Source organism: Rhinichthys klamathensis, unplaced genomic scaffold (genome assembly GCF_029890125.1).
Source record: "Rhinichthys klamathensis goyatoka isolate OS25496 unplaced genomic scaffold, OSU_Roscu_1.1 h1tg000802l_1, whole genome shotgun sequence".
Classification (NCBI taxonomy): domain Eukaryota; kingdom Metazoa; phylum Chordata; class Actinopteri; order Cypriniformes; family Leuciscidae; genus Rhinichthys; species Rhinichthys klamathensis.
In genome coordinates, this window is record NW_026607194.1 from 125,291 (window position 1) to 137,584 (window position 12,294).

The window sequence follows — 12,294 nt, forward strand, 5'->3', positions numbered from 1 at the left end:
CGCTCCTCTAGAGTGATGTCTCTGTTGAGTGTGTTCTCTGAGGGGAATGAGAGTTATAGTTCTCCGCTGTTTGACTGACGGCTGAAACACTGATTGATGGATTATGAGACATGATTGATTTCAGGAAGTTGTTCTGAATCTTTCAACTTTCCTTCTGATGTTCATTGATGTTTATTTGCTGCTGTAACTAGTAGTGAAGAGGAGGAGATGATCGCTTCATCTGTCACACACACACACACACACACACACACACACACACACTCTCACACACACACATTTACTGGCTGAATTTACTGATGGAACTGACAGGATTTTAAAGCTGAGACTTTGTTTCGCATCAGAAGTATCCCGGATGATTGTGATTATGGGATGGAGGAGCGACAGAGAGTGTGTAGTGGAGGTGTATTGAGGGAGATTGATAGATGTCAGACTGAAGCTGATCGAATAATGACAGAATGTTGATGTTGGTGTTTGTTCAGATGCAGATTTATCCTTGATTAATATTGATATTCATTCTGTACAGTGTTTTTCTCACGCATATCTGGAGCTTGATTCGCGGAGTCATGTTGGGCGTGTTCACACACATATTTAACTTCTGTATAGTTAATTCATACATGAATGTGTTTGGCAAATGCTTGTTAATCCATGTGTGGTTTAGATGAACTCAGAAGATCACAGCGGATCTAGTTAATCACAGGTCATTAAAGAGTAAATGTTGCCTGTTTAACTGAATACTGTGTCTTCTGTACCGGATAAGCTGACCGAAACACACCGCATCAGTGACGTCATCGTCATGTTTCGCGCCTCCTCACACACCAACAATTCGAATGCACGTTTTTTTTTTTTTTTTTTTTGATGAATATTAGAAATTTGACAGCCCTAATGTGAAGAACTCATATTCCACTCGTTCCTAAGCGCTGTTGGTCTGTCTCCTCAGAATGAAGCGCGGGCAGAAGCGAGTGGATGAGGCGGAGGAGAGCAGTGTGTCGGGCCCCGGGGCCCCGGAGCTGTGCAAGCGGGTCCGCTGGGCTGGTTCTGAGGACGACGGCTCGGTGGACTGGCGACTGCTCCCCGAGGAGATCCTGCTGATCGTCTTCCAGTACCTGCCTCTGCTGGACCGGGCCTGGGCCGCACAGGTGTGTCGCGCCTGGAACAACACCTTCCACACGCCGCAGCTCTGGAGGTGCTTCGAGTTCCAGCTCAACCAGCCGGCCAGCTCCTGCCTGAGGGCCACACACCCCGACCTCATCAAGCAGATCATCACGCGCCACTCCAACCACCTGCAGTACGTCAGCTTCAAGGTGAGTGTGTGTGTGTGAGTGAGTGTGTGAGTGAGTGTGTGAGTGTGTGAGTGAGTGTGTGAGTGAGTGAGTGAGTGTGTGAGTGAGTGTGTGAGTGAGTGTGTGAGTGTGTGAGTGAGTGTGTGAGTGTGTGAGTGAGTGTGTGAGTGAGTGAGTGAGTGAGTGAGTGTGTGAGTGAGTGAGTGAGTGTGTGAGTGAGTGAGTGAGTGAGTGTGTGAGTGTGTGAGTGAGTGAGTGAGTGAGTGAGTGAGTGAGTGTGTGAGTGAGTGAGTGAGTGAGTGAGTGAGTGAGTGAGTGAGTGTGTGTGAGTACACACCCCGACCTCATCAAGCAGATCATCACGCGCCACTCCAACCACCTGCAGTACGTCAGCTTCAAGGTGAGTGTGTGTGTGTGAGTGAGTGTGTGAGTGAGTGTGTGAGTGAGTGTGTGAGTGAGTGTGTGAGTGAGTGTGTGAGTGAGTGTGTGAGTGAGTGTGTGAGTGAGTGTGTGAGTGAGTGAGTGTGTGAGTGAGTGTGTGAGTGTGTGAGTGAGTGTGTGAGTGTGTGAGTGTGTGAGTGTGTGAGTGTGTGAGTGTGTGAGTGAGTGTGTGAGTGAGTGAGTGTGTGAGTGTGTGAGTGAGTGAGTGTGTGAGTGTGTGAGTGAGTGAGTGAGTGTGTGTGTGAGTGTGTGAGTGAGTGTGTGTGAGTACACACCCCGACCTCATCAAGCAGATCATCACGCGCCACTCCAACCACCTGTAGTACGTCAGCTTCAAGGTGTGAGAGTGAGTGAGTGTGTGAGTGAGTGAGTGTGTGAGTGAGTGAGTGAGTGAGTGAGTGTGTGAGTGTGTGAGTGTGTGAGTGAGTGTGTGAGTGAGTGTGTGAGTGAGTGAGTGAGTGTGTGTGAGTACACACCCCGACCTCATCAAGCAGATCATCACGCGCCACTCCAACCACCTGTAGTACGTCAGCTTCAAGGTGTGAGAGTGTGTGAGTGAGTGAGTGAGTGAGTGAGTGTGTGAGTGAGTGAGTGTGTGAGTGAGTGAGTGAGTGTGTGAGTGTGTGAGTGAGTGAGTGAGTGTGTGAGTGAGTGTGTGAGTGAGTGAGTGAGTGTGTGAGTGAGTGAGTGTGTGAGTGAGTGAGTGTGTGAGTGAGTGAGTGTGTGAGTGAGTGAGTGAGTGAGTGAGTGTGTGAGTGAGTGAGTGAGTGAGTGAGTGTGTGAGTGAGTGAGTGAGTGAGTGAGTGAGTGTGTGAGTGAGTGAGTGAGTGAGTGAGTGAGTGAGTGAGTGTGTGAGTGAGTGAGTGTGTGAGTGTGTGAGTGAGTGAGTGAGTGAGTGAGTGAGTGAGTGAGTGTGTGAGTGAGTGAGTGAGTGAGTGAGTGAGTGAGTGAGTGAGTGTGTGAGTGAGTGTGTGAGTGAGTGAGTGTGTGAGTGAGTGAGTGTGTGAGTGAGTGTGTGAGTGAGTGAGTGTGTGAGTGAGTGAGTGAGTGTGTGAGTGAGTGAGTGAGTGTGTGAGTGAGTGAGTGAGTGAGTGTGTGAGTGAGTGTGTGAGTGTGTGAGTGAGTGTGTGAGTGAGTGAGTGAGTGTGTGTGAGTACACACCCCGACCTCATCAAGCAGATCATCACGCGCCACTCCAACCACCTGTAGTACGTCAGCTTCAAGGTGTGAGAGTGAGTGAGTGAGTGTGTGAGTGAGTGAGTGAGTGAGTGAGTGAGTGTGTGAGTGAGTGTGTGAGTGAGTGAGTGTGTGAGTGAGTGTGTGAGTGAGTGTGTGAGTGAGTGTGTGAGTGTGTGAGAGTGAGTGAGTGAGTGAGTGAGTGTGCGAGTGAGTGAGTGAGTGAGTGAGTGAGTGAGTGAGTGAGTGAGTGAGTGTGTGAGTGAGTGTGAGTGAGTGAGTGAGTGAGTGAGTGAGTGAGTGAGTGAGTGAGTGAGTGAGTGAGTGAGTGAGTGAGTGAGTGTGTGAGTGTGTGAGTGTGTGAGGGAGTGAGTGTCTCTCACTGCAGCTGGAGATGATGTCATTGCTGATGTGTGTGTGTGTGTGTTCAGGTGGACAGCAGCACTGAATCTGCAGAAGCCGCGTGTGATATCCTCTCTCAGCTCGTCAACTGCTCTCTGAAGACCCTCGGCCTCATTTCCACCGCAAGACCCTCCTTCATGGAGCTGCCCAAAGTCAGTCTCACACACACACACACACACACACACACACTCTCACACACTCATTCGCACACATACACGCACGCACACACACCCATTCGCCCTCACACACACTCACACACACATTCTGTTTTCCATCTCTCAGGTTCAGCCTCACTATATTCCGCTCTTGTGTGTGTGTGTGTGTGTTCTCTCCTCAGTCTCACTTCATCTCCGCGCTGACGGTGGTGTTCGTGAACTCTAAGTCTCTGGCGTCTCTGAAGATCGACGACACTCCGGTGGACGATCCGTCGCTCAAAGTGCTGGTGGCGAACAGCAGCGACACACTGAAGCTGCTGAAGATGAGCAGCTGTCCACACGTGTCCCCCGCAGGCGAGCGCCACACACACACACACACACACACACACACACACACTGAAGCTGCCGCAGGCGAGCGCCACACACACTCTCATCAGGGCTGGGGAACCGGGCATTTCAACCATTACGATTCTTATCGATTACAATAAGTAACAAAAAACTTGGATATCATTCACATTTAGTCATATTGCAAAACATTTAATTGTAGATTAATATCACGAACAAATCATCAGCTAAATAACACTTACAGGAGCGTTTGCCTGTGGTTTAAAAACACTAGAGAAACAACTAGCCGAACTAATGTAAATATCAAGCATTATTAAAGACAAGTAAACACTCAGTAATAAAAAATTTAATTAAATTAGCAATCGCAACAAATAGACACAACTGAACAAAGATATGATTGAAATAAACAGTGTTTTAAGATTTTCAGGTGTTCGGGGCAGAAACTAATCGAATGTAAAATGTAAAATAACACTGCACTTTATTAATAAAATATACATTACAAATATAGTTACAGAAGTTTTTCAGTGAAGAACGAGTGTGTGTTCTCCGTCTTCTGTTGTGCGATTAGTGTTATTATAGAGACGGCAGGAATATGAGCGCTGTCACTTTAAGAGCTGCGGGTCCAGTACACTGACACACACGAGGACAGAACACACAGTCTCTCGCTCGAACGCTTTAAAGTCATTAAAATGCTCACAAAGGAATCGATTAGAGGAATTGAAATTAGAATTTTATAACAAGTATTCGATTCCCGACCCTATCAAACAGCAACACTACACACTGAAGACAGACAACACTGGTGCTCTTTAAACATGTGAGCTAACGGAGTGTGTTGTCTCTGCAGGAATCCTGTGTGTGGCGGATCAGTGTCACGGTCTGCGCGAGCTAGCGCTAAACTACCACCTGTTGAGCGACGAGCTCCTGCTAGCGCTGTCGTCGGAGCGCCACGTTCACCTGGAGCACCTGCGCATCGACGTGGTGAGCGAGACCCCGGGCCAGAGCTTCCACTCCATCAAGAAGAGCAGCTGGGACGCCATGCTGCGCCACTCGCCCCAGTTCAACCTCGTCATGTACTACTTCCTGTACGAGAACGAGTTCGGGCCGTTCTTCCGCGACGAGGTGCCGGTGACGCACCTGTACTTCGGGCGTTCGGTCAGTAAGGAGGTCCTGGGCCGCGTGGGGCTGACGTGCCCGCGGCTGGTGGAGCTGGTGGTGTGTGCTAACGGCCTGCGCCCGCTCGACGAGGAGCTGATCCGCATCGCTGAGCGCTGCAAACACCTGGCGGCCATCGGCCTGGGCGAGTGCGAGGTCTCCTGCAGCGCCTTCGTGGAGTTCGTGAAGATGTGTGGCAAGCGGCTCTCGCAGCTCTCCATCATGGAGGAGGTTCTGATGCCCGACCACCAGTACGGGCTGGACGACATCCACTGGGAAGTGTCCAAACACCTGGGGCGCGTCTGGTTCACCGACATGATGCCCACCTGGTAGCCGGAGACACACGTCAGCCGGGTGCTCACTAGGCCTGCACGGCTTACATGTAACCGCACTTAAACCGATTTGAGTTATCGTGATTTATAAATTTGAAACTGATAATGTGCAGCGTGTCAGTGAAGCACGGCTCAGTAATCGCGGCTCACTCTGAAAGCCCCGAGTTTGAGTCGCTTATAACGAGCATTTGAAAAAGCAACACGCGTCAAACATCTTTCCAGACATGAGACGCATTTATGAACTTCTTGTCCAACAAAAGACGACATTTAATAACACGCTTTACTCCAAACTCACTTCATCAGGACAGCTGAGCTCGTCCTCCTGTGAGATGGTGCGCTTCTCACACAGAATACGGCAGTCGTGTGTTTATTACTCATGTTTCATCAATCACAGCGTTTCGTTGTGTGTGTGTGTGTGAGACGCCCTCTGGTGTGCAGAGGGATGTGTGTGTGTGTGTGTGTGTGTGTGTGTGACGCCCTCTGGTGTGCAGAGGGATGTGTGTGTGTGTGTGTGTGTGTGTGTGAGACGCCCTCTGGTGTGCAGAGGGATGTGTGTGTGTGTGTGTGTGTGTGAGACTCCGGTGTTCAGAGGGTTATGTGGTGTGTGTGTTTGTGTGTGTGAGACTCAGGTGTTCAGAGGGAAATGTGGTGTGTGTGTGTGTTTGTGTGTGTGTGTGTGAGACTCAGGTGTTCAGAGGGATATGTGGTGTGTTTGTCTGTGTGTGTGTGTGTGTGTGTGTGTGTGTGTGTGTGTGTGAGACTCAGGTGTTCAGAGGGATATGTGGTGTGTGTGTGTGTGTGTGTGTGTGAGAGACTCTGGTGTTCAGATGGATATGTGGTGTGTGTGTGTGTGAGACTGGTGTTCAGATGGATATGTGGTGTGTGTGTGTGAGACTCAGGTGTTCAGATGGATATGTGGTGTGTGTGTGTGTGTGTGAGACTGGTGTTCAGATGGATATGTGGTGTGTGTGTGTGTGAGACTGGTGTTCAGATGGATATGTGGTGTGTGTGTGTGTGAGACTGGTGTTCAGATGGATATGTGGTGTGTGTGTGTGTGAGACTCAGGTGTTCAGATGGATATGTGGTGTGTGTGTGTGTGTGTGAGAGACTCTGGTGTTCAGATGGATATGTGGTGTGTGTGTGTGTGTGTGTGTGTGAGACTGGTGTTCAGATGGATATGTGGCGTGTGTGTGTGTGTGAGACTGGTGTTCAGATGGATATGTGGTGTGTGTGTGTGTGAGAGACTGGTGTTCAGATGGATATGTGGTGTGTGTGTGTGTGTGTGTGTGTGAGACTGGTGTTCAGATGGATATGTGGCGTGTGTGTGTGTGTGTGTGAGACTGGTGTTCAGATGGATATGTGGCGTGTGTGTGTGTGTGAGAGACTGGTGTTCAGATGGATATGTGGCGTGTGTGTGTGTGTGAGAGACTGGTGTTCAGATGGATATGTGGTGTGTGTGTGTGTGTGTGAGACGCCCTCTGGTGTTCAGATGGAGCATTTACTCCCGATCAGCCGTACTTCACTGACAAGCTGCACATAAAATAATCGCAGCCTTTTTGTCCACGATTTGGCCGTCTGAAACACATTCTGCAAATCCTAAAACATTCTCTGATCCTCGGGTTAATCTGCAGTCCTCGGTCGTTAGTTTGTCGTGTTCACGATAGCCGATTAATGACGTTGCGATCACATGACCTCGGAGGAGCTTCTGTGGGTGTGGGAGACCTGACTCAGTCCTGCAGGGATTCTCCTGCGACTCCGCCAGACGATCTCCGTTCTTCAAGACGAGCCGCGACCAAAACTAGCGTTAGAGATTTCTGTGTAGCGACTGTTTCAATCCCGCGTGTGACGAGCTCACGCCCGAGCGCTCCCTGATGGAGGACGCACAACTCCGTTCTAACGCTCTTGACTGCCGTACAGTCGGACATTAAAGACAGCTGAGAGATTGAACTCACTGAACATGCTTGTGTGTAGTGTACGTGTCGTCAGCTTGTGGAGGATGAAGGCGGGAGAAGCTTCAGCTCGTCGGGTCTGATCATGTGTGTGTGTGTGTGTGTGTCTCCTCTCTCATGTTGGACATCAGAAAACACTGCGAACCGTTAATCTGAATCCAGTGCTCGTTACTCCAAGGGTTGATCAGTCCAGTTGACATTTCCTGATGATGATGATGATGATGATGATGATGATGTCGTCGTGAGCTCTTGTGTTTTGTAGTTTTTATCGCAGTCGCTGGAGGAAATCAGTGTGAATGTGTGATTGGAGGACCAGTACGAGAATCCGACGACTGCAGAGAAAGGCGTGATTGGCTCTGGTTTGAGTCATGTGACCGCGTCGCTCGTGTCTGAGTCATGTGACCGCGTCGCTCGTGTCTGAGTCATGTGACCGCGTCGCTCGTGTCTGAGTCATGTGACCGCGTCGCTCGTGTCTGAGTCATGTGACCGCGTCGCTCGTGTCTGAGTCATGTGACCGCGTCGCTCGTGTCTGAGTCATGTGACCGCGTCGCTCGTGTCTGAGTCATGTGACCGCGTCGCTCGTGTCTGGCGATGATGGAAGCGCTTCATTAGTTCTCAAGCAATACTTTACAGAGACTCAGATTCAGATCATTTGCACTTTATATTGAAATGTATTTTAGAAATGTACATATGAGATTATCGGTTGTCAATATTTCTCCTGATGATAATGACGATTATTATATTATTTTCTTTGCATTAAATGAATAGGGATAAAAGCTTGTGGCTTTTAATTACTTTATCGTTTTTATGAATATAAATGTATAGAAGTTTATCTATAAAAGAGAAACCAATGTGGTGTAAATGTTTTTGTTGTTGTTTTTGAATAAATGTGTGAATGTAAGAAGGCTTCAGTGTGTGTTTCACATCAGTGGAAGATGTGTCTCTTCAATTATAGGTTAGACACACTGAACTGCTTTTTAAATCGTTAATTCTATTAAAAATGAAACTGATTTTATTGTGTTTGTTTAGATGAAAGTCTGAAAAAGTATTTTGAAATAAAATAATGGCATTTTCAGGTTTCAAAAAAGGCATTAGAGTTCAATAAAAGCTCATTCAGTACTCGACTGTGATTGGTTCATTCAATGCAGAGCCAATGATGTCCAGCTCCGCCTCTCTGGACTGAATGGGTGGAGTTATGTAGGGTAATGCTGTGGTTGGTCTGTCTAGCCCCACCCATTTCAAGGGGGAGCTGGACATCAAGCTCCGCCCATCGGCTCTGCAGGACGTCACGTGACACAACAGGTCCTGCTCCACACGCATATGTAAACCGTTTCCTGACTGTATAAGTGCATTAACTTTCTTCTAATTAATTAGCCACATAAACATAAAAGACGAATCAAATTCTGAAATAGTGATTAGATGGAAAAAATAAATGTTAATGTCATTCAGCGCTGGACCGTCCCAGTTACTAGAAAACTCGCACACTCAGATATGATGACATCACAAATGTGGATTTACAGCTCATGTTCAGATAGCTTTCTTTAGCGTTATAACCTTTATAAGTCACGTACATGGATCATCTCTATCTGGTGATTTCAGGAAGAGAGATCATTGATTTAACACACTTTATCCACATTGCATTCAGGGTTTTTATGGGGTCATTCACTGGGAATCGAACCCTGACTGTAGTGTTGCGAACACTGTGATCTACCCTGTGAAACACTATTATTATCACATTACACTTGTCATTGTACATTTATCATGGTTTTATGTCTGCGTTTCAATGTAGTTTTTAACTCCTATTTTCAGATATCATCAGATTTAATGCTTTTTTTTATATATAAATGATGTTAGTAAGTATTTTCATTAGACTTAGGTCTAGTAATGCATTACAAGTAATGTAGCCAGATTACTTTTCAAGTAACTATAAGGTAAGGCATTACTTTTAAATTTACAACAAAATATCTGAGTTACTTTTTCAAAAAGTTTTACAGTAAAGTATGTGTGTGTGATGTCATGTGTGTGTGTGTGTGATGTCATGTGTCTGTGATGTCATGAGTCTGTGTGATGTCATGTGTCTGTGTGTGTGTGATGTCATGGTCTGTGATGTCATGTGTGTGTGTGATGTCATGTGTATGTGTGATGTCATGTATCTGTGATGTCATGAGTCTGTGTGTGTGTGATGCCATGTGTGTGTGATGTCCTGTGTGTGTGTGTTATGTCATGTGTCTGTGTGATGTCATGTGTCTGTGATGTCATGTGTGTGTGTGATGTCATGTGTCTGTGTCTCTTCAACTCAGAGGATGAAGAGCAGAAGTTTTGATTTCATGAGGGATTTAAAATTCAGCCACTGATGTATGAAACCCGTTACTGCCACACAAGACAAAAATAGGGAAAATCTTGATTATGACATGAAATGTCAAAATTAATAGATTAAAAGGTAAATTAAGTCAAAATTTTGACTTTTATGTAATAATTGACATAAAAAGTCAAAATAATGAGATAAAGTCGAAATTATGACATGCTAAATCATAATTATGACTGAATGAAAAATGAAATTAACAAAAAAATCGAAAATTATCGAAATTTCCATGTCAAATGTTCAGCTTTTATGTCACAATCTAGACTTTTTATGTCATAATTACGATTTACAAAAGCAGGATTATTTTCTTATGTGGCAGAAATAGTCTTCCATAAGGTGTTACGAGAGTCATGTGCAAGAAATATTATTAATATGAACATGTACTGTACAGTTGAAGAGTATTATAAGCACTAAAAGACAAAAAAACAACCATTTTTTTGTCTGGGATCAGTGCAGAAGCAAGCGCTCCTTCGAAAGTGTTTTTATTTAGATAAATAGGTCGATAGGCTATTAGCTGCTCGAATGTGCAAACCGTATCAGTTTATATTAAATCTGTATTTTTTTGAGAATATTTCTGCGCTTGATATGATCATCATGTGGCTCAGTCAGTGACGTCATCTTTGATAAATATCAGGATCACAAACAAAATATTGTTCAGCCTGCGACCCCTACTATTTATTACCAGAGATATTATTCTGCAGCATTTATTCCGTAATAAAAAATGCACGGATCCTCAGGAAAATCGCAGAAACTCTGACGTCATCGGATGGTCAACCAGCACGCGGAGCGACGCGGATCCTCCATTGGCCGATTGACCAGAGAACGGCTTTTCTGTGGTCAGATTAGGAAACTCAGCGCTGTGGACGCGAAGGCGCGCCCTTCTCCGGCCATCTTGGCTCAAACAGCCCGATGAGCGTCAGCGGAAACATCCGGGTTATCCAGCGCACTCCGGCGGCCATTGTGGCTCTTCATCCCGCAGCTTCATAACCTTGAGAGGGCGGAGCGTTACGCGCTGAACGGGAGTAGCAGCGGAGCGGGAGGAGAGACACCGAGCTGCAGAAAACCGTTACACGGGCAGCGCTGCTTTACCTCACGCGCACCGAGCCGCTTTAACGGAGGACCAGGGCGTGTACCGGTGCGTCTAACGGACAATCATGAGCGCCGTTGGACGGGAACCGAAGCGGCACCGGCTTTGAGCGCGTTTTCATCGTTGGAATCGCTCGAGCCGTTTTTTTTTGTCTTCTTTTTTTTTTTTTTGCGGCCGTTCACGTCACGCTGACATTTATTATTTGAAGCGGCAGATTCCCGGAGCGTTGCGACCTGAATCCCGGAGCGTTGATTTTCCCTGACATCATCATCATCATCACCACCACCACCATCATCATCGTCGTTCGTCGTTCGGTGTGAACGGGCAGATTCGGTGGGTCAGTCGTCGACGGGAATCCGCGGGATTTACGACAGGATTCCGCGGGTGAAAATCATCCGCCGCTCGGATTCTGACGTTCGCGGCGCGTTTCTGTGGGAAATCGGATCTTTTCCCGAGGATCTGTCGTCGGGACTATGGCTGACGACGACGTGCTGTTCGAGGATGTGTACGAGCTGTGTGAGGTGATCGGGAAGTGAGTAATCGAATCTAATCAATCAATCAATCATCTGATGCTGATCGGCTCCGGTGTGAGGCGTTTTCCTCCGGATCTCTTTGTCTCGTGTGTTGTTGACATTTTATGGCTCTTAGGTTCAGCTGACCGAGTGTGTGTGTGTGAGAGAGAGATAGAGAGAGAGGGAGATAGTGATTTGACACTAATATTCATTGATCATTAACTCTTCATTCATACTCTCAGTTATTATATGACTTTCATGTCGATGCTTGTCTTGTAAAGGTGAAATGTCATTTTTGTCTTTCCCATTGTGCAGGATTATTCTAATACTGACATATCTTCATTGAATATTAGTCTGTAGTATAAATCTGGCTGTGCCTGTAAGATGATGTGAGTGTGTGTGTGAGAGAGTGTGTGTTTATGTGAGTGAGTGTGTGTGTGTGATTGCACTGCTGATTATTGGTTGAGATATTAAAGTTGGTTTGTAGATTTCAGGTTATTTCATTCAAACTTGTTGAATGAACCGCTGCATCATCTGATCATCTTCTGAGACTCCTGTGTGTGTGTGTGTGTGGATCTTAAAAATAAAGGATTTCCTCAGTGAAGCCATAGAAGAACCTTCTTAAGCTCCTCAAAGAACTTTTCACAGACACACACACACACACACACACACACACACACACACACACACACACACACACACACACACACACACACACACAGACACACACTCTCTCTCACACACACACACATAGACAGACAGGCACAGACATTCACGCAAACACACACAGACGCACACACACACAGACGCACACACACACACACACACACAGACAGACACACACACACACAGACAGACAGACAGACAGACAGATAGACACTCTCTCACACACACACACACACAGACAGGCAGACAGACACTCTCACAGACACACACACACACACACACAGACACACACACACACACATTAAGATGCGTTTTGGTGGATTGGATCACAAGTAGATGAGGAGACACACACACACACACGTTTACTCCAGTTCCTCCCTCTCCTGTGCTGAAGTCTTCAGGGTCTGTGGGGGAATACGGGCTTTTCAGATCTTT

At 46.7% G+C, this 12,294-nt stretch overlaps 2 protein-coding genes across 16 annotated transcripts in view; both read left to right on the forward strand.

The window, feature by feature from the left end:
• Positions 1 to 920: 920 nt before the first annotated feature.
• fbxl3b (F-box and leucine-rich repeat protein 3b) lies at positions 921 to 5,323 on the forward strand. The gene is made up of 4 exons (XM_056243498.1): positions 921 to 1,301; positions 3,329 to 3,451; positions 3,637 to 3,808; positions 4,644 to 5,323. Exons 1-4 carry the CDS (start codon positions 939 to 941, stop codon positions 5,282 to 5,284), a joined length of 1,299 nt encoding a protein of 432 aa, XP_056099473.1. The 5' UTR covers positions 921 to 938; the 3' UTR covers positions 5,285 to 5,323.
• Positions 5,324 to 10,597: 5,274 nt separating this feature from the next.
• Positions 10,598 to 12,294, forward strand: part of caskb (calcium/calmodulin-dependent serine protein kinase b) — a 103,836-nt gene continuing 102,139 nt past the window's right edge. For 8 of the 15 annotated variants that reach the window (XM_056243525.1, XM_056243526.1, XM_056243522.1 and 5 more), the window contains exon 1: positions 10,600 to 11,213. In XM_056243525.1, the coding sequence (XP_056099500.1) occupies positions 11,155 to 11,213 (59 nt within the window). In that variant the 5' untranslated portion in view covers positions 10,600 to 11,154. Of the gene's footprint in view, positions 11,214 to 12,294 lie in introns of all 15 variants that reach the window. The other 7 variants (XM_056243528.1, XM_056243530.1, XM_056243531.1 and 4 more) reach the window with 4 other exon arrangements.